This window comes from Triturus cristatus, chromosome 5_1 (genome assembly GCF_964204655.1).
Source record: "Triturus cristatus chromosome 5_1, aTriCri1.1, whole genome shotgun sequence".
NCBI classification, from domain to species: domain Eukaryota; kingdom Metazoa; phylum Chordata; class Amphibia; order Caudata; family Salamandridae; genus Triturus; species Triturus cristatus.
Window position 1 is genome coordinate 45,086,125 of NC_140587.1, and position 21,667 is coordinate 45,107,791.

General features: G+C 50.0%; 1 protein-coding gene across 2 annotated transcripts in view; it reads left to right on the forward strand.

The window, feature by feature from the left end:
• LOC146830123 (dynein regulatory complex protein 1-like) overlaps positions 1 to 21,667 on the forward strand; it is a 236,881-nt gene that overhangs the window by 163,329 nt on the left and 51,885 nt on the right. For both annotated transcript variants that reach the window (XM_085604350.1, XM_085604351.1), the window contains exons 12-13: positions 14,348 to 14,437; positions 15,760 to 15,846. In XM_085604350.1, coding sequence (XP_085460476.1) covers positions 14,348 to 14,437; positions 15,760 to 15,846 — 177 coding nt within the window. The remainder of the gene's footprint in view (positions 1 to 14,347; positions 14,438 to 15,759; positions 15,847 to 21,667) is intronic.

Consider the following 21,667-nt stretch of genomic DNA (forward strand, 5'->3'; position numbering starts at 1 on the left):
AACGCTCAGAAACACCCCCCACCCAACGCCTACGCCGGGTAAGCGGTAGGGAGGGAAATGGCGAGGTGGGCGACAAAGAGGTCGCCAGGAGGGTGGGGGAAGGCCAAATAGCCTCCCCCTCACACCAGGGCCAGGAAGTGACACTCATTGCGTGTCACTTCCGGCCAGCCCGAGGAGGGGGGCTCCGGTCGGTGTCCCTGCCCCCCCCCTGTGGGAGGGGGTGGGGAGGGGTGACCAGTGCCCCGGGGGCACTAAGGCGCCTACCGCCAATTGGCCCCCTGTGGGGGCCGCGGTCAGCGGCATAGTACCCCCAGGGGCACCCCGCTGTCCCCCCTCCCCCATAGTAGGTTACCCAAATGACTCACACAAGACAGTTGGTGTTGGGTAACAATGCTGCAGGTTTATTACATAATTCCAGAATATGTAATGGGTGGGTTATCTTACGGGCGATCCAAGGGCAGGCAACCAACTGGGTCGCCTGCCCGCCTGATGAGCCGGGCAGCGCGGGAGCGATGCCCGCCGTTGCTGCCATCCAGGTGATTCTTTCTACGATCACGTGCCGTTGGTAACTTCTACTCACGCCCCCCCCTCTCGGGGCGGAGCGTCGCTTAGCAAGTCCCCGGTTGTTCAGGCCCACAACCCCCCGCAGGACTAGCGGGGTGCCGACACGGCTTCCGGGACCCTCCCCTGAGGCTCCTCGGTTTTGGCTCAGGCACCCCCTATGGTGCCGCGCAGAGGTACCCTTTGTACCGGCCTGCTTCCAGATCGCCCTGTAACTCTGCCACAGCCCTGGAGGCGGCTCACCGTCGCAGCCAGGGCCCCCCACCAACCCGCTATAGTCTTACGTGCAACCTCTCCTATCTAGGGCTTCCTGCAACTAGCTGGAAGGGAACCATCCTAGCAGAAAGAAGAGTTTGAAATTCTGCCACCTCATGACAGTGTGACAGCGCTAGCGGGACTCAAACCCTGTGAGATCCCTTGTATCCACAGGCCCAAGACTTACCAGTGAGCTATAGCTCCTGGTGTTGTAGATGGCCCCATCTATGTCCCCAAAGCCCGAGACGCCATCCCAATCGGATAGGGTCTGCTGAATAAAGGACCCGTTGGGCCTGCGAAGATGAGCCAAGAACTATTCGTCCCCCTGCGGGAAGGTTACACCTCTTCACAATTCTGGGCCTGCCCTCTTTGGCTATTAAGGCGAGAAGGGTTTTACTTAACCTTTGGCAAGTCCCCTCTGATTGCTAAACCTGGAGCACAGGAGTGCTCCTAGCTGCCCGCGCGTGACCATGGGCAAGGGGCGACGCTTGCCCCTGCCCACCATCCCTTATTCCTTATGGGAGTTATGCCCCTACAGATCCCTCAGTGATGAAACCCCCTAGGCATACCCGCTTCGGGAATCTGTCTGGCTTAAGCATTGCGCACTGTCTGTAAAGTTCGAGCATTGAGGATTGACTAAGTCCTACTTCGCCTCTCCCATCATGCTCCCTAGTACTAGGGTGGCAGGGGGGGTGCCCCCCCCCCACAAACCCAGAGCATCCCCAGCGGTGCCAAATTCCTGCTCCGTTGAAGTAGAGATTTAGTGCACCCTGGGCGTGACAAATGTTCTATTGACATAATGTCCCCTTGTGTTTGCCCCGCTGACACCCCAGTTATTGGGACATCAGCACCATATGTAGGCTGGCAGCACTCCCTGAGCGCGGTAAAAGTGTCCATAAACCAGGATCCCATTCTCCTGCAGCTGCAGTACGCGACCAGTGATTCCGTTGGGGGATACCCCCAACCGCAATGGTCCTCTAGACATGAAGAAACCCTATTTTGCCTGGGCCTGTCTCCAATGATGGTGGTTTCACCCAGGTAGTAAGATCTTTAGAGGTGCGACGGTATCATTCAGCTCCGGTGGGCTATGCGAAATCAGCAATTAAACGTGCAGGCAATTGAACGCAAACCCCACTTCTGGTACCAATTGTAGTATTGGGGCAGCGTCAGTCATACCAGGAAACAAGCTGTTTAATTCCGCTGAGTTTAATCCATAGTATGAACGAAGGATAAAGTACAAATGAAAAGCCCACAGAGAAAGTAGCTGATCAGTCATAGACATCCACCCGATAGCAACTGAACTCAGAGAACACAATGACATATGAGGAATCTACAGAAAAGGTTCTAACCACTTAAAGCTACAGTGAATAAATACACTAACAGTATACCACACCCCCTATGGGTAGGCCTCAGAGTTAGGGCAACGCGCGTGCTCCCAGGGCACGGTGCTGCTGGAGAGCAGATGTCTGTTACCTACACGCTGATACTTTATCTGTTGCTAAATGCCCTACCGCTGGAAGTTTCCCAAGACCGTAGACTTCGTGTTCCCACTTAGATTGATCCCATCACCTGGGGGAAACCCAGTGGTGGCAGGACCTGCATGGTAACTCCACCCCAGCGTAGCTGTCGCTTATTTGTGACGCCGAAGCAGGAGATGCCCCCTTAGTCTCGAGTTCTAACCCCTAGAGGATTACCTTGGGGGCAGAAGTCTGTGGGAACCAACCGTAAACTTTGGTGCAACTACCGGCCCTATTCTGAATGTTGCGAATGCTGCATGGTCAATAATGCCCTGACGCCATGAGGCTCTACGTGGTGTTTACCACTACTTTCAGGCTTAGTGCTGGTACAGCATCGCCACGGTGCCAACCGGTGGCGTACCATTTGCAACATGGGCAATCCTGAAACTAGTGTCTGTCATGTGTACTAGGAGCGACACCTTCTAGATTCGACATTCAGTCCGCAAAGCATGCGGACTCGACCCGAAGGTATTGGAGAGCTGTACATGAGAACTGCCTTTACATTGCATACTCAGGCACAGGGGGAGATTAAGTGATTTGCCCAAAATCACAGGACACGACCTCGAGGCTCGAACCCTGGTTTCTTGCGCCAGAGTAGACGGCTGCACATGAGTACCGTATTTATAATACATATGCAGGCACGGGAAGATAAGAGATTTCCCCAGGATCACAGGACGCGACCTCGAGGCCCTAACCCTGGTATCCTGCACTAAAGTCGGCGACTGCACATGGTCAGTATTTTCATTTCCTATCCAGGCACGGGGAGATTAAGCGATTTTCTCAAAATCACAGGACGCAACCCCGAGGCTCTACCCTGGTTACCAGCACCAAAGCCACGCTTGCTAGGCAAAGATGTGGCGGTGGCGCGAATATATAATGAATAAATATTTGTTATTTGCTTGCCGCACAATCGGCCGGGATATTCCGCATAAGCACCAGTTCAATTACTCCCACATAATTATCTCCCGGCCACCAAGCATCCTCGGGCTCTGCCTGCACATGCCAATGGAGGAGACATGCAGGCGCGCCGCCCCGGGCCTCGAGTCGGCTGAGCGAGGGGGGGACCAGGGCAAAATAAATAAGGACGAGGCTTAACACATGTGCTTGCTTACTTAGTTTAGAGTGGTGGGCCTCCCGACCTGTATGTCGCTGTTCCTTCCGACCTCCGGATAGAACCAGTAACATGCCTACGCGCTTTTCCCACTACCCCATTAGGCCCCAAACCATAGGGAGCCGGCCGCCTTGCATAATGCTGTTTCTGACATTGCATCCAGCCATATGAAAAACGTAACGTCGGACCTACGTCAATTAGCACTCTTGGATTGTCAATGATTGTCAATGGTTGCATGAGCTGAAAAGGCAGAAACTATGCATGCACACACTCACCGTGTGCAGTTCCTGTGGTGGGGGGGGATCGAGATGCAGGTTACAAAACGTCACTTGTGGTCAGGATCGGACTGGGCGACCATTGCTGTAAATAGTACTTTTATATCGCGCAAACTCGACCCGAAGGTATAGCAGCGCTGTGCATGAGCACCATATTTACACACATATTCGGGCACGGTAGTGATATCATGAGCCGCCAGGTCCGTGACCCTCGGGAACCCGTGTGCGCACACCGGCGATGCCTTCTTGAGACACCGGTTGAGGGGGGAAGAAGCATCTGTCCATAGCGCAAGTGCGCGCCAAAGTAACTGAGCACCGGACACGAGCACCGTACCACATTAATCAGTTCAGGTGCGGGAGATGTAGTCATGCCCGGGATCACGTAATGAGCGCGCATGCATTTGAGCGCCGGACACGAGCAACGTGTCACACATTCATGCGCGTGGAATGTCGAAATTCCTTTAAACCGTAATGCGCGCGAAAGTATTAGAGCGGCGGACACGAGCACCGACCAAATAACCCATTCAGGTGTAAGGGGTGCCGTAATGGCCAGAATCACATAATGCGCGCGAATGGACACCCTTCACTACAACGTAACCTCATTTATCAGGCCCAGTTCGCTAACTGGGCATGGGCTGTCAGTATGTGCATCGCCGTGATACCGACCAATCAACCAAGGAGCCATGCACTGGGGCTCTTCCTGCCAGCTTGCATGACGTGAACAGACCCACGCAGCCACCGGTGTCCTTTCCGCGACGCAGCTGATCCCCGGTCTGTCCCAGCGTGTGTCTGTCCGCCTCGCGTGGCAGAGAGCGCCCCCCAGCCATTCGTAGTCGGCGACTCGGACTTAAGATGTGTAACAGAGAGATTTGTTCAGCCCTACGCCAGTCAGCCCTACGCCAACCAGACGCAGCCGGAAGGACCAGACCTGGCCGGGTGGGGTGATGGGGTGCTAGCCGCCCAATCCGTCCCCGGCGCCATTGACATCAGAGACACATACTCGGGGAGAGCAGGGTACGCGGCGCAAAGGCGAGGGGCGGAGTCAGACCCGCATATGTGGGAGCGCACTGGTTTTAAAGATTTTCGTAGTCGTCAGGATCCGAAACTGCGCGGGGAAACCCCAATAGATTTCTAGTCTATCGCCTTAACCGCTCGGCCACGACATTAAAACATTAATGCGCACTAACGTATTGGAGCGCCGGACACGAGCGCCGTGCCAAATTCACATTGAGGTGCAGGGGGGTGTCGTAATGTCCGGAATCGTCTAATGCGCGCAAATATGGGCACGAGCGAAATCTTGTGAACAATGCATACACATGTATCATGTATCCGCATTCTTCGGCAGCCAGCAATTACAGCTTGCATATTTATATAACGCAAATTTGACTCGAAGGTATTGGCGCAAAATTCATGTGAACAATGCAATCCCTGCATCAGCATCTGCCCATATAGGCAGCCAGCCAATGCATGTTGCATATTATATAGCGCAAAATCGACCCGAAGGTATTGGAGCGCTCTACATGAGCACCGTATTTACATTCCACATCCAGGCACGGGGAGCTTAGTACAATATTACATGCTAGACTGTCCCAGATCTTGAGCACCGTATTTACATTACACATCAGGCACGAGGAGCTCAAGTACAACATTACATGCTCGAATGTCCCAGATCTCACAAGCTCTGCACCCGCGAATGCGGACGCGACCTCGCGGGCCGGTACCTGATTCCTCCAAACCCGCGTCCCGCTCGCAGGTTACACCGCCCCGCCCCGTTCCTCTCAGCACTCCCACGACAACGCACTCGCTGCCCCTGAGCACGCAGCCCAATGCATGCCCCCCCAACGCCCTCACTGCATCGATGCCACTGGGGGGGAGGGGGGGCGACTGATCCCGGGAGCGCCACGGGTTTGCACCGCCCGCGATCCGCGGGAACCCAGGCAGCTCCCAACCTTGTAGTGCTGGTCGGGGGGGGGGGAAGGGTCCGAGTACCCACGCACACTCCTAACGGCTCCCACCGGGCGCCGGGTGTGCGGCTTATTGGCCGCCATTGAGAAATACACCCCAGGGGACGAAAGGCCGACGGACACCTGATTGATTTAGTGTGTGCCCGACAGGACCTTAATGGAGCTTTACCCCACACTGAATCATGCTGCGGTGGGCAGGGGATAGCTTAGACCGAGCCCGCGAAACCCCCCGAAGCCCAGATCGGTGTGGCGGGGGTGGGATGAAGGGATGGCCCCGGCTGGCAAGAGTTCCATTCCCATAACTTGCAAGCCACCGTAGCTTTGAAGCTCCCACATTCAAAACACGCCACAAATTTCGCGCCCTTTCCCACGCGCCAAGTGCCCCCTTAATCGCGCCACGTCCCTACTCAACCGACACTAACGCTCATTACGACAGGACGCAGCATCCTATCGAGCCACCATGGCCCAACTTGCGCCCCCCCTGCCCGTGGCCATCCGAGCCACAGGGCCCTGTCGACCTGGTACTGCCCAGGGACAGGGCCGGGGCGGGGTGGGTAGGGCAAGACTCACCGTTGTTCCTGAGAACCGTAAGTTGACGGTGGGGCCGGGATCGCAGCGACGCGGCGAGGACAACGACCGATGATGCCGGAGACTGCGACCGATCAAATGGCGAGGTGGGCGACAAAGAGGTCGCCAGGAGGGTGGGGGAAGGTTAAATAGCCTCCCCCTCACACCAGGGCCAGGAAGTGACACGCATTGCGCGTCACTTCCGGCCAGCCTGAGGAGGGGGGTTCCAGTCGGCGTCCCCGCCCCCCCCCCCCCTGTGGGAGGGGGTGGGGAGGGGTGTCCGGTGCCCCGGGAGCACAAAGGCGCTGACTGCAAATTGGCCCCCTGCGGGGACCGCTGGGCAGCGGCAAAGCTGTATATGTGGGCACCCTGTCTGTGCCCCAGTGGCAGAGTATCGCCTGCAGCGCTGCGCCTGGCGCTAAGCCAATTTGTCGATTCCTACCAGATCTTAAAGGAAAGGTCAGAGGCTTGGGGAGCGCTTGGATAATGTAAGCCGGGAAGTGTAAGTATCTGTGTCTGTTAGGACGTCGTCCCAGTACAGGGTTAGTTTTGGACATGTCCACAAGAGGTGCAGAAGTGTACCCATTGCTCCGCAGCCTCACCAGCAGTTCTCACCGAAAGTCAGGTTTTCTTTAAGTAACCTAGAGGGTGTTAGATACCAATATGTTGCTATCTTGTTTGCGGTTTCCACGCACGCTTGTTGCATGCCATATGACATGCCCTATAGTATACTCCCTCCATTCTTTATGTGTGAGAGATTACCCCAGTTCTTTTTCCCGTCGCCTCTGTGCCAGGGTCTTCTCTTCCATGTGGAGCTGTTTCAGAAAGGTGGAGAGGTCAGGATAATAGGTTTGTCTTCATCTTTCGTTAGAAGCCATCTTTCAAAACGAGCGCGCAGCCTCTGTTCTCCCTTCCTAATGTTGGCATGTGTTACCAAGTATGGGCGTCATTGGCGAGAGGCCACTCTGTCCCAGACCATGAGAGTGGCTCCAGAGACAGGAGAGGAACGTGGGTCAAAAACCCCTTTGTTTCAGGGGCTTAACACATGCCCCCGCATCCCCCGCGCTGCGGGGGCCCCCAACCTCCAGGGGGCCCCCTTAGCACTGCACTTCGGCTGGAGAGCTCCAGATTAAGTTCAGAGGGGGCCCCTCCACGTACCCTGCAGGGGGGCCCCCTCAAGTTTCATTACGCCACTGCTTTGTTTCTGGTGCATCCAGAGGCATTCTCATGCTTTTGCACAGTCCATAAAGCACAAGTGTTTTTAGGTCTCGCCTGACCCAGCGCATGCGCTGGTCTGGCGAGACATTTTGTGAGGGCTCCAAAAAGTGCTACCAGGCCAGCCTAGAGCCACAGTGCATGTGCGCGGGCGCGCGCCCGCAATTACTTTCACTTTCGCGGCCGCGCGGCCGCTTTGATGCTTGATCTCGATCACTTTCGGAGCCGCAGGGCCGCTTTGATGTTCTCCGTGAGGCTTCAATAGAGTGCAGCAGTTAAAACAAGCATTGGCATAGCCAATAGGTCTCGCTTTTGGGACCTTATACGTGTTTAGTTATGCAACTGGTGCATGGCTAAACACTTATAAGGTCCCAAAGGAGAGACCTATTGTCTATGCCAATGCTTGTTGGCACGAAACAGGGATGGATTGGGATCACAATATGCCCAGGCACGCTAAGAAAAAGTGCCCCATATGTGCGGATTTCGCCTTCTCTCAAAACACTGCTGCAATATTTTAAGTATTATGAAATGAGGGGAAGTGGTTCTCTAAAAGAGGCACGCTTTCTTAACTCCACTGAGATAAAAAAAAAATGCAAATGTGGCCAGGACTCTGTGCACGGACTAGTTCACAATGATGAACCACACCTGAATATAAGTGAGCTCACTTCTGCACGGGGCCACTGGCCCTGCTCATTCTGCATACATTAATGGGCCGTCACGGGGAGATACTGGGAGTGACACCCCTGGGCCTTGGTGGTAGCAGAGGCCCATCTGCTTTCAGAAAGGCCGCTCAGGCCCCGACTTCGCCGTTGGTGGCATCTGAACAGACAGTCACAGCCCAAATCAGCCACCACGCTGGCCTAAAAAGCGACCCACAGCTGCAAATGAAATACCAGCCCATTGCCTGAGTGTCCGCCTTACCAATCTGACCCTGCACCTCAGAGCCCACAGATAGAACTGGCGGGGCTCTCTACAATCGGCAATCATGAAAAGTGTGTGCGTGTGTGCATGCATATGTGTGTGTGTGTATGTGTGTGTGTGTGTGTATTACCAGTGGTAGTAGCCACTGGGTAGCTAAAGTTAGGACTACCTTTCCATTGGAATTTTTAGGTCTCGCTGAGCCCAGCGCATGCGCTGGCTCGGAGAGACATTTTGTATGTGCGCTTTTTTAAATGCTGCTTGCTGGCCTAGCGCTTGCGTGCATGTGAGTGTGCACGCGCGCAGCCGCCATGCGCTAGGCCAGCCAGCAGCACTCAGGAGAGCGTCATCGCGATCACTTTCGCTTTCACAGCGATCGTGATCGCGATGACGTTATAATCACTGCACCCGCGCTTTACTGTTAACATTAAAAGTAAAGCGCGGGTGCCGCGATTATACCAAAAGTAAAGTAATAGAAAAAACATCTATTTCTTTACTTTTGGTATAATCGCGGCACCCGCGCTTTACTTTTAACGTTGAAAATAAAGCGCGGGTGCGGCGATTATACCAAAAGTAAAGAAATAGATGTTTTTTCTATTACTTTACTTTTGGTATAATCGCGGCACCCGCGCTTTACTTTTAATGTTAAAAGTAAAGCGCGGGTGCCGCGGCTGCCTGTTTTTTTTCTTGTTGCAGCGCCTTGAAGCAGGGCCCCTCGCTTTTCGGTGTATTGTGGTTTCCACCGTTACACTTGATTTCACATTGATCGTTTACAGAGCTTACTGGCTTCCAAATGTTGCAATAACCACCCTTCACATGTGGACAGGACCGACTGATTATTTTGCATGAAGAGGTGTATTGCTGGTGTTTTGATTACTTACTGCGACGACTCACCATGGTTTCGTCTTTCTGACTGAAGGTTCCTGCTAGACTTCGCCATCTTGTATGCCATTACTCATTTTAAGACAATATTTCTTTAATGCAGCTTTTTCATATTTCAATAGTTGAGATTCGAGGTTTCTTTCCGCCAACAGCTGACAGATTGCAGGATACGTTCCAGAATACATATACTTAACGGATACCATTGCCTTCCCATTGTGTTCAGATATGGGCAATAAGAAAAAGGACTTTACACTAGTGTAGAAATAATAAGACTATTACAATTTAAATTTTCTTACGCAATTCACATTTTTAAGTTGATAAAGCTTAGTAATTCCACTTGTGGGAGGCAATGCATTAAGTGAAACACTCCTGGATGTTCATTAATTACAACAGCGCATTCTCGGAGTTTCCGTCTTTGGTAGCTTTACATCAACCAATTAGACCAAGGCATTTGGTGACAATGATTTACAAAAGGAAAGTCCAGTAACAGAATTACATATTTTTCTAAAACTTTTTTTTATTAAAATGTTTCACAACCATAAACTACGTCTGGGACCTGTACGTAATATGATACAATTAAGCTATAGCAGTCAAGATCGGACTGCGGTTTCACATCGTCGGTCATGCAGATACAATTTGGAACATAAGTGAAGTAAAGAAGTTAATACCCAAATTGGGGTTCGCCGTCCCGGTTAAACATTAGACATCTCCCCCTAAAACAGTGTGGCCTAGCTTCGAAAGAGCAACCTCGCTGTCCATGCACCATGGACTTATCAGACAGGTTAATAGAATTAGACTTTAAAGTATGACCGCATGTTGCTGTCCCGGCAAAAATGACAAAAGTCATAAGACAACCCTCGCCCCCACCTGACTTCAACCAGTATGAAAACCTAATATATTAGAGGGAGTTGAAGAGACCCGCCTCATTCGTTCCGAATGCTACCGGTGTTTGCTAGAAATTGTGGATAGATTTTAAATAATGCATTTTTTTCCGTTTAAGCCACACAGCCTTCTTGTTCCTTTCTCTTATGAAGACAGTGCTGACACTTTAGTCTGGAGGGCTTTTCTGTACTGGCAGACACGTGAGCAACAAAGCATGGATTTTTGACGTTTTCCCAACAGCCAGAGCTGCCAACTTTGGAGCTGGGGAACCGGATTCGAGTCTCGGCGTCGGCTCAACATCCTGTAATTCTGGGCACCTCACTTAATCTCCCCGTGCCTACCGAAACAAGCATTGGCATAGCCAATAGGTCTCGCCTTTGGGACCTTATAAGTGGTTAGCCATGCAATAGTTGATGTTGTTGCACCGAGGATATTGTGCTGCATAACTAAATACTAATAAGGTCCCAAAAGCGAGACCTATTGGCTGTGCCAATGCTTGTTCTGATTCTCAGCGGTTCCACTCCACCAAGAGGCGGAGCAGTGCTGCCTGATGATAGTGGGTAAGGCTTGGAACTCCCCAAACCCCCTCTGCTGCTTGGCAGTGGATTAAGTTGTGAGGCATTTGCAAGCACTTTCCTTCCCAGGCAAAGCGGTTGAGCTTGGCCTGGTGTGAATTGACTGTACCCAGAGGAGGAGTAAGTGGGAAGTCTTGGAACAGGAATACGGCTGTGGAAGAGTAGTCATTTTCAGGGCAGCTCTTTGCCCCAGCCAGGAAAGGCGGTATTGCCTCCACTGGGCAAGATCTCTCTTGACGTGGCGTAATATGGCACAGTAGTTGATTGTTGCAGTGTCAGTGGTCATGGCAGCATTCTGTGCCCCGATGTAGGAGATGGAAAACTCAGTCCACGTTAGTGGGTATCAGGCAACCAGCTGCTCCTTAAGGGAAGCTGCGACAGAAAGATTAAGGGCCTGTAACTTTTTGTAGATTGATTCTGAAGCCTGACACTTTCTCAAACAGCTCTAGCTCTTCTATGAAGGCCGGTAGTGAATGCAAAAGGGTCCCCGAGTGCCACCAGGACATCTCCCGCACACAGGCTTATAGTGTGCGTGTTTCCCCTGAAGCGCACTCTGGTGATGCGCAAGTCATCCTGGACTCTTTGTGCCATGAGTTCCATATAAAGAGCAAACAACAGGGGAGACAGCGCACACCCCTGTTGTGTCTCCCTGCATACGGAGAAGGAGTCAGAGAGTGTTCCGTTGACCCGCACCGCTGCCCTCAACCATCTCTGTATTATTCTCAGTATCCAGCTTCAGAATCTATTCCTGAAGCAAAGTGGCCCAGGGAATTATCTAGATATGGCAAGAGTACTCTGTTGAACGCCTTTCCTGCATCAATGGACAAGAGCATCACCTCCCACCTCAACCCCTTGGCCTTGTCAACGAAGTGTAGAATCCTTTTGGTGTTGTCTCCACACTGTCCGAGGGGGATGAACTATGTTTGGTCAGGATCCACCAGCAAAGGCATAAAGGGATTTAAACAGGCTGCTAAAATGCCTGTGAAGAGTTTTGCATCAGCTTTTATTAGTGAGATATGGTGGAGTGAGCCACAGAGGGGCGTGTCTTTCCTGGGCTTGGGCATTGCTGATGTTCTTGCCTTCATCATCGTTCAGGGAAGAGTCCCTTTATCAGCGAACAAGTTAAAAAGTTTAGTGAGGACTGGGGTGAGGGCCTGGCAAAAGGTTTTATAAAATAGGGGGTGAAAGCCGTCAGGACCGGGGGACTGTTGTGCAATTGCTCAGATGGCTTTCTCAGTGTGAATGGGTGTATCAAGGGAGCCTGGCACCAATCCAGTGGTACGTGCACCTTGGAGCTGTGTGTGGCAGTCTGCTTCCTGTAGGTCCTGTGCCTCATAAAGTGATGTTTAAAAATCCCTGAAGCTTGATGCTATGTGGGGGTCTCGCATGGCCTCGAAGCGGTCAGAGTTCAGGAGAGCACTGACCCTCTCAGTCTTTTGCTTAGCTCAAAGTTTATGGGCAAGCAACTTGCCAAATTTGTCTCCTCATATATACATTTGTAGGTGTCGCAGTGCGTACTCTGCCCTGTCTAGCTCTAGGTCGCATAGTTGATTCTGTGGGGACTCTTGCTGTTGCCAGATCCTTGGGGCTCATGTTCGTTTGTGAATGACCTCTAGTTTTCTTACCCGCCCCTCCAGCTCGCCTCTCTTACCTTCACGCAGTTTGTTTTCAGCTGTTGAGGTAACAATAAGCTCCCCCGTCACCACCACCTTCAGTGTCTCCTATAGCATGGCTATTGAAATGTCTCTAGTGTCGTTGGACACCAGGACGTCGGAGATGGTTTGTGCAAGCTTTTGGATGCCATGTCATCTCCATGGACTGGTCACCGCTGTGGTGCCTTGACCCTTAGGGTAAGGGCCAAGGGAGCTTACTTACTTGGACAGGGCTCTGGGTTCGATGGTGATCTCCCTGGTCCCAGCCTGTACGGTCTGTGTGCCCAGGAAGTAGTCGATGCGAGCGTAGGTGTCATGAGCAGGAGAGTAGTGTGTGTAATCTCTAGTGTGTGGATGGGATATCCTCCATATGTATCCCAACCCCACCTCCTGTAATCACTCCACCGTCCCTCCGGCGAGGGTCTCTGCCTGTCCAAAGCGCTGTCCTGACCTATCATCACTAAGTTGAGGCCTCCCCCTATCAGGATAGCTTGGTCAGGGGATCCTAAGGACTCCATCACCACTCATTTCAGAAATTACTCCTGGCTGTCATTTGGGGCATAGACGGGTGCTTTGCAAGTGGAAGCCCTCCTACTTGGATGCGGTACACTAGTAGTCTGCCCTTGATCTCGGCTTCTTTACTCCAAGTCGTTCCTCGGGAGGAATGTGAGAAAAGGATGGCCACTCCCCCTTTCTTCGTTGGGTTTGAGTTTTGGTAGGGCTAACAGCGGGATTTCAACCTAAGCCAGTCTCAGGGCATCAGAAGCATCTCTCGGAGAAGGCAGATATCCACCCCATTCTAAAAAGGACAGCACAATCGCCCGCTTGACAGGGCTGCTAAGACCTCGCACATTGAGGCTGTTACCTTCAAGTTAGTGTGTGTGGGTGGGTATATCGTGCTGTTCTTTCCCCGATATGGAATCGAGGTTCATGACCAGGCCGGCGAGTGAGTGCATGTATCAGTGAATATTAGAAGAGAGGCGTCAGAGCCCTCAAATGTCTTTCTGTGGTAGAGTGAGTTCTAGCCCTTCGGCAGCCCAAAACAGAAACAATCAAACAACAGAAAAGTCCTGGAAACACTGTCAACAGCCAAGGTGGTCCTGTGGATGGTGCCAGGACTGGGGAAGGGGGAGTAGTTCACATCAACAACTGTGTCGTGAAACACCGGGCTCCTCCGCCGCCCACAAATCTCTAGAACACGAAGCGCTGCAGAGAGGCCTCCATATACAATACTACTCAGAGTCCCAGACGAGAGTGCGACGAAGGGGCAGGGAGTGTCCGGTGGTGGATTAAAGAGCCCGGAGGTGGATTCCTTGACCAGTAGCCTTGGAATCAACGAGCTGACTTTTAATGCCGCTGCCAGAGCAGAGCTTTGAGCAGCGCCACTCATCCTTTTACTATTTAAGCACTGATAGGGACAGGTGTATCTTTGAATTTCTGGGTGGTAGCAATGAGCTCTGACCGAGCTCGCAGTTTTGAAGACAATCAGTTATTTTTTTTTGGCCCAGCTACGGAACTGAATTCTAAATTTTCTTAATCTTTAAAATGTTATTTAAAAATGTTCTTGGGTCTTATGTTCAGCAAGATATTCTAAGGAATAAAATACTTCTGGGGAACTAGTGTTACAGGTTTGTAACTTGTACATCCTTCATGCTACGTATTCCTCAACCACTGAGTCGATCACCTACCTCCAACCCCACATTAAGGCTTTTATACCTGAACGAAGTAAACACAGGTTTTGTGTTGTCAGCTTTTGCAGGTAAGACTTTGCTTTTACCTAGAGTGAAATCATTTTCACAAAATTAGCAAAGACTTAAATGAACTTTAAAGGAACTTTAGAAATGTCTTCTCTTTCTATAGGGACACACATTGAGGGTTTGCTTAGTTGCTACCCGCAGTGGTGCTGCAGGATTCAAGCTCATTGGAGCTGGTGTGGTGTTCCTTAGACTGAGTTATTTTTTTTTCTTTTCCAGGGATTTCTGATCGAGAGCAAACTATTGAAACTCCTAGCGCCCTTGAAGAAAGACGAGCGCTCCCTGATGGGGCTCGACGCGATCTTTGTGGTAAGTTCCTGGAGCTCGACGTGATCTTTGTGGTAAGTTCCTGGAGCTCGACGTGATCTTTGTGGTAAGTTCCTGGAGCTCGACGTGATCTTTGTGGTAAGTTCTTGGAACTCGACGCGATCTTTGTGGTAAGTTCTTGTTCTCTCGGATTCAATGACGGGATTGAAAGGCAGAGCCGTCTCAAGGGGGAAGCAAGAGTGACATTGAAAGGCATAATCGGATTACATATCTTCTTTTCCTGTGATCGGATCTAATCTATGAGAGCTTCCAAAAGCACAGTAATGACCTCATTGTTTCAGATCAGGAATTCCATGAATAGAGCCCACAGCTTCCTATAGAACGTATAGAACTTTCCAATTTAATTCTCACTTGTATTTCAACATTCAACCTTACAGATAATATTCAAGTCCTTTATGCAGTTTAGCTCAATTTTTTCCACTTTAATATTTGTTTCAAAACAAAGAATTATATTTGTCCAACTATAGAAGGGAAAAAGTCCTCCGTAATGAAACTTCAGCTACTGAGACAGATGTTGTTTTTCCATTTTAAGATTCTCGTGTAAATAAATATTGCTTCAAGTGATAGAAGTGCTTGAAAGGTTTAACTTGATGATGAACAAGCAGCAGTTTTTGCTTCATCTGCTGGGATGTGACCAAAGGACCAGTGCATCTGACAGAGACCGTCCCAGACCCCATCCGACCCAACACTGCCATAGTGCACACGATTAGAGCTCTCCGCCTCAATCGTGCTCGGGATTAGAGCCCCTGGTCTCACACAGGTGGACAGGATTAATGCCCCAGGGCTCAAACATTTGCCCAGAATTAGAGCCCCTGGTCTCAATCCTATGCCTAGGATTATAGTCCCAAGCTGTAAGCAGTGGCCTAGAATTAAAACCATCCACCTCAGACAGTGCCTAGGAGTAGAGCCCCCAGCCTCAATCATGTGCTCATGATTTGATACCCCCCCCCCCCCCCAAACCCAGTCGTGTCTAAGATTAGGGACCCAAGGATTGGAATCCCTGGCCATTCACATATGCCCAGGGTTCAGGCACCAAGTTTTAACCATGTGCCCAGGATTAAGACCACTCCGCCCGCCTGATCTCACACATATGAATAGGATTTCTGCACCCAGCCTCAAACACATGCCCAGGATTAGGGGACCCTTTTCTCGAAGATGCCAGTTCAGGAGCTTGATCTCTTGTGGAGGCAGACAACAGCCGTGGAACGCTCTGTAATATGAACATTTATGCAAGAACCCATATCTGGTGTCTCTTGAGTGATCCTAGCACTCACACCCCAAGTAACTTCTCTGCTTCTCCCCAGGCCTTGGGCATCGACAGCGAAGATGATGTCTATAAGCTGGTGAATTTCTTCCTCAAGTACCGAGCGGAGCCACCGCCATCCGACAAGGTAAGATGAACAATGTCTTCAAGGAAAGGTGTAACATCCAATGTATCATGCGGTAAATTTGAGGAGCATTTAATAATCCTCTGCAACAATACAAGAAGTGCACAGTATTAGATTCTCACAACGCTGTGTCTTGAACCGTGCCGCCAGCGTACAAACTTGTAATCAGCGGAGTACATTACATATACCATAAGTGGCAGCTATAATATATACTAGACCAAGTCACAGCAAGGATCACATGCATTTCAGCAGTTCTAAACCAATGAGGTATACAAATGTAAGATTGAGAACATTACTTAAAGTGTCCCTTGAAGAACTCCTGGGGGATTTTACAAATTATGCACCTGAGATGAAGGACTGACCACTACTCTTGAAGGGAGTACAGTAATAAATATGAATACATTTTTAATTGTTTAAAATTGATATGAACAATAGCATTTTTAAACTTTGCTATGAAAGTGCTTGATAATACATGGGATTCTGCCATCCCTGTATAAGTGCCCGTCTCTCATCTCTTTATTATCGTCAACTTGAAACCCACCCAGCCGCAGATTATTAAGGAGAGATGTCAGAACTTGACTATTATAAGTTATTATGGTTGAGTTCTAACGTCACAAGGCCGGCAGCCAGAGCCAGCAGCCGTGGTGAGAGGCAGGTCAGGACACAGAGCATAATTGAAGCAGCTGTTTGGAGCACCTAAATGAAAAAGGTACTTTTCTTTCTTCTGCTCTATTTTTCTAGTTTACAGTGAAAAGCAGAAATTACATTTTTATTTTTCGCTCTTTTTAGAAAATTATCGAAAAGTTAGAATCTTTCTGCTTGTTTCTACACATTCCGAGCTACTGTAGCTTTAAAAAAAACTAACTTGTATTAAGCTGTTTCTAATATCTTTCTGCCAGAAATATCTAACACATTTTTGATGTGTTTAATTTTGCACGAGAAGTACTATTTTTATTCTTCACATTGCCAAAGATATGCTCTCATGTGAAAGAGCTCCGCAGCAAGGTTCTAAATGGTTCGTGGGGAAGGAGATGGTGTGCCCTACTTCAGGTCAATGTGACCTGACCACTGTGCACATTAGCGAATGCCGTTGCAATAACGTTTACAACATTACACAAACTTAAACTGTTTCTAAATCAATATATCCACCACTTTGAACAAAATCATAGCTCAAAATCCATTTAATGTTCAAATATTCAAATTTTCATATTGAACAAACCACATATACATAGTCATTTTCTCTTTATCTTTACATTGCCCACATTGCCCAATGCATTTCGGGCTGATGGCCCTTCTTCAGGGGCTCCAATCTGAAAAATACCAAAACATTGAATATATGAAATGCAAAACACTGTCTGTACAGGGAAATATGAGATTTTCTTAGTTGCCAGAAAAAATCAACAGTGATTATCTGAAAAAACTTAAGAGCTTAGCTCACCTAATAGGACTGTTCCATGCAATAACATAATCTGTTTAAACGAAAGAGTAAACTAAAACTAATAAAAAGAGAAGAAAGAATCTGGCCCTTTATCCCTTAAGACTGCATTTGTTGTCACAACAATTTAGTTTTTTTAACAATTAAAGGCTAATCTCCTCCATATGCCCTTAAACTCCCAATAAAGTAAAAGCAAGGGACAGGCAGGAAGGTGCAAACACACTAATAAAAAAGAAGAAAACGGATCTCACGTGTCTGTCCACAAAAAAATATGCTTACTATAAACACTAGACGTCAAGAAAACAGAATCTCTGTACTTCCTCAGCAACATCTCTCAAGCTGTCCTTATCTCATGATGTCTATTGGTAAATTCCCCATAATTATTTCTTGAACCAAAAAAGAATAATGCGGCTGGAAGCTGAGAACTCCAGCCTAAGCAAATCGGACTGAAACAGCTCGTCACTACGCCTACCCACAAGGCAGGACACATCGTCGACCCCATCTTCGCAGGTGAGAATAACATCTGCTTCAGCCACACCATGCTAACCCCATGGACAGACCACCACTGCGTACACTTCCTTGTCAACAAACCCACGCCGCCCAAACCTGCACCCCGCCCTCCATGAAGAAACTGGAGCAAAATCACTGAGGAGCAGCTCAAATCCACCCTCAACCGCAATGCCCCCACCAGCTCGACCGACGCCAACCTCGCAGCCAAAGAACTCCACAGATGGATCTCCAACTGCGCAAACGAGCTTGTCGCCTACGTAACCCTGACAGACAGTGCCCCAGCAACTCCAAGGAACTCTTCAGTGTCATCCAGGAATTCACCAAGCCCCCCAGCTTAACCACAGACATCACCCCTTCCCAGGACCTCTGCACCAAACTCGGCTCCTTCTTCAACCTGAAAATCAAGGGCCTCTACGACAACTTTCCCGCCCAGACACCTGACTCCTAAACCACTTTTTAGCCCAGCAATGCCAGCCAGCCCACCATCTCCTCTTGGACCCCAGTCACCACCGAAGACACCACATCGACCATGAAAGGCATCCACTCAGGAGACCCCACGGATCCCTGCCCCCGCACATCTTCTATAGCCACCACCGCTCCAAAACTACAACTCACCATCAATGCCACCTTTGAAACTGGCATCTTTCCCGATGACTGGAAATGTGGAGAAGTCAGACCCCTGCTCAGGAATCACTTAGTAGATCCCACGGACCTCAAGAACTACAGACCCATCTCCTTCCTTCCCTTCGCGGCCAAAGTCACAGAGAAGATCGTCCATGCCCAACTAACAAAATTCATCGAAGGAAACTCCATCCTCGACCCCTCCTAATCCGGATTCCAAAGCAACCACAGCACAAGACCGCACTACTCTCTGCCAGAGACGACATCCGCAGCCTCCTCAACCAAAGACACACCACGGCCCTGATCCTACTCGACCTCTCGGCAGCCTTCGGCACCGTCTCCCACAGCACACTCACCGCCAGACTCCACGACGCCAGCATACAGGGAACCGCCCTCGACTGCCTCCGTTCCTTCCTCACCGGCAGAACCCAAAGAATCAGACTGCAACCCTTCCTCTCTGAACCAACAGAAATCAATTGCGGAGTGCCCCAAGGATCGTCGCTCAGCCCCACGCTCTTCAACATCTACATGGCCGCCCTCGCTGCCATCGTCAGAAAGCACGGACTCAGCATAGAATCCTACACCGACGACAGTCAGCTCATCCTTACCCTCACCAAGGACCCTATCACCACCAAACTCAACTTCCCGGAAGGAATGAAGGACGTGCTCATCCTGGATGAGCAGCAGCTGCCTGAAACTCAACTCGGAGAAGACAGAGGTCCTTGTCGTCGGACCCTCCCCCTCTGCATGGGACAACACCAGGTGGCCCACTACCCTTGGCAGCCCTCCCACCCCCACGGACCACGCCGGAAACCTTGGCATCGTACTCGACTTCTCCCTCTCCATGACCTGACAGGTCAACGCCGTCGCCTCCAGCTGCCACAACACCTCTGCATCCTCTGAAAGACCTTCAAATGGATCCCCCCAAATCAAGGAAAACCTTCACCCACGCACTCATAACCAGCAGACTGGACTATGGAAATGCCCTATACACCAGGATCAACAAATCTCTACTCCATAAACTGCAGACCATACAGAACACCGCTGCCATACTGGTCCTCGGTATCCCTCGACAAGCACACATCACCCAACACCTGTGGAACCTCCACTGGCTCCCCGTTGAGAAGAGAGTAACGTTCAAGATACTCACCCACGTCTACAATTGCCTCCACAACACCGGACCCAAATATCTCAACAATAGGATCTCCTTCCACGTTCCCAAGAGAAACCTCCGATCCGCTGACCTCGCCCTTGCCGAACCACTGCGCATCTGCAGAGCACAAACAGGCGGAAGAATCTTCTTCTACATCGCGGCCAAGACCTAGAACGAGCTCCCAATCAACAGCAGATGCGCCCCCACCCTGCACGTCTTCTGGAAGACCCTCAAGACCTGGCTCTTCGACTGACCGGAGCTGCGCCACCCCCCCCAAAGCTCCTTGAGACCATCACGGGTAAGTAGCGCACTTAATAAACCCCTGATGGACTGATTGATTGAAGCAATATCTATGATTTGAACTTCAAATCAATAAACAAAATGCAGAAACAAGTACAGATCAAATAAATATATAAAGTTTGAAATATAGTATTTGATTTACAAACCAAAAATATACACAAATCGAAATTTAAATTTGAATGGGAAGGTTTCAGCTTTTCAGATTTTGGCATTATTTCTAAAAGACGAAGCAATATGCTGGACTCTAGCCTATCACTTTTTAGTTCTTGGTCCCAATGGCATGCTCTCTTTCTGTCACCTCATTCCCGGAGCTTGTATTGAGGCCACCAATTGTCCTTACTAGACTCTGTTTACCTTACTTGCGCTTCTCCCACGAAACAAGCTAAGGATACCAGGAACATTTTAACGTTAAATTTCACATTTTTTCACAGTTTTATATTTTTCAGTTTTGCTTTTTGATTTTTTTCTGCCTATATTATTTGTTAATCCTATAATAGTGTCTAATTTTCTAAACATTTGCGCACATCCTGATTAGGTGACACAGACCCCAGGATAAGAGCCACTGCTATAGCAGACAAAACAGCCTTGCACACAATGACACCCTCCTACACAGAGATGCTCCTATATGGTAAGTCTTTCAGCCACAGGCTCTTGAAGATGCCAACAACACCACCCAACCTCTCAATCAGGAAAGTGCTCTCCACTGAGGCTCTGAAGCCCATCCTGCAACTTGTTAACTCCTTTCTAGCAATCCAACGTCCTGTTAATGAAGATGCTGTCAGGGGTTTGTCAATTGAAAACCTGCACTGGACATGCTAAAGGGTCACCTAACAATCATTACAGGTGCGTTAGGCTTTGATCTTTAAAACCCAGATTTGACCTTTTCAGCCTCAGACCGGTTCAGATTCCCACAAATAACATCAGGCAAGTGAATGTCGTGTGTGAAGTCCTGGTTAAGAGACAGCCTGCTAAGATCCACTCGTCACATGTGAGGGTGACAACAGAAGGGTAGCTGCAAAGAATTAAAAGGGTAAAGTACTCACAAGATTCAATCAGTGAGGCTGTAGAGCAAGAAAAATGACTGGACGTACCCTCGCACCTCCGCATTAATGGTGATTTTTGTAATGCACCCACACCAAGGGCCTTATTACAAAGAGGCTTGAAAACCCTTTCCGAGCTTCTTCGCAGTTTCAGTTCTGACCGCTGCATAACAATGCGTGCAGTCGAAACTAAAACCGGCCGGTCATTCCGGCTGGCTTCAGATGGGCTCAAGGAGCCCGTTGCCCAGTCGGCGTCCGGCATGTATTCCCAATGGACAGCGTTTCCACCTTTGGGTTTGCGATGCTTGGTTTCCGACAGGCTTTCCAAACCGGGCTTCCTGACATGGAAGGCCTGTCGGAAAGCGTGTTTGGGGGCCCCTAGCAGGGCCCCATTCTCCCTGCAGCCTCCAGTTGGGGGCCGAGAGGCATCTGTGGTGCCCCCTGTTAATCCCTGCACCATGTGGCAGACACCTTCAGGTGCCTGCCACGCGGTGCAGGGATTAACAGAATCTCCCATTTCTCAATGGGAGCTTGTGCTACAGCCGGTTTACGACTGCAGCACAAGCTCCCATTGGGAAATGGGAGTAAGCAACCCTACCATATACGGTCGCATTGTGATTGCGGTGTTGGGACTGCCGACCAGAGGTTGTTGGTCCCTAGTCCGCGACAGTGTTGGTAGAAGGCAACTCCGATCGACATAGTAATCGAGCCCTCTAAGTGTCAATTCTACTATGTGAATCTATTTTTAGGTTGCATGCTGCTGTC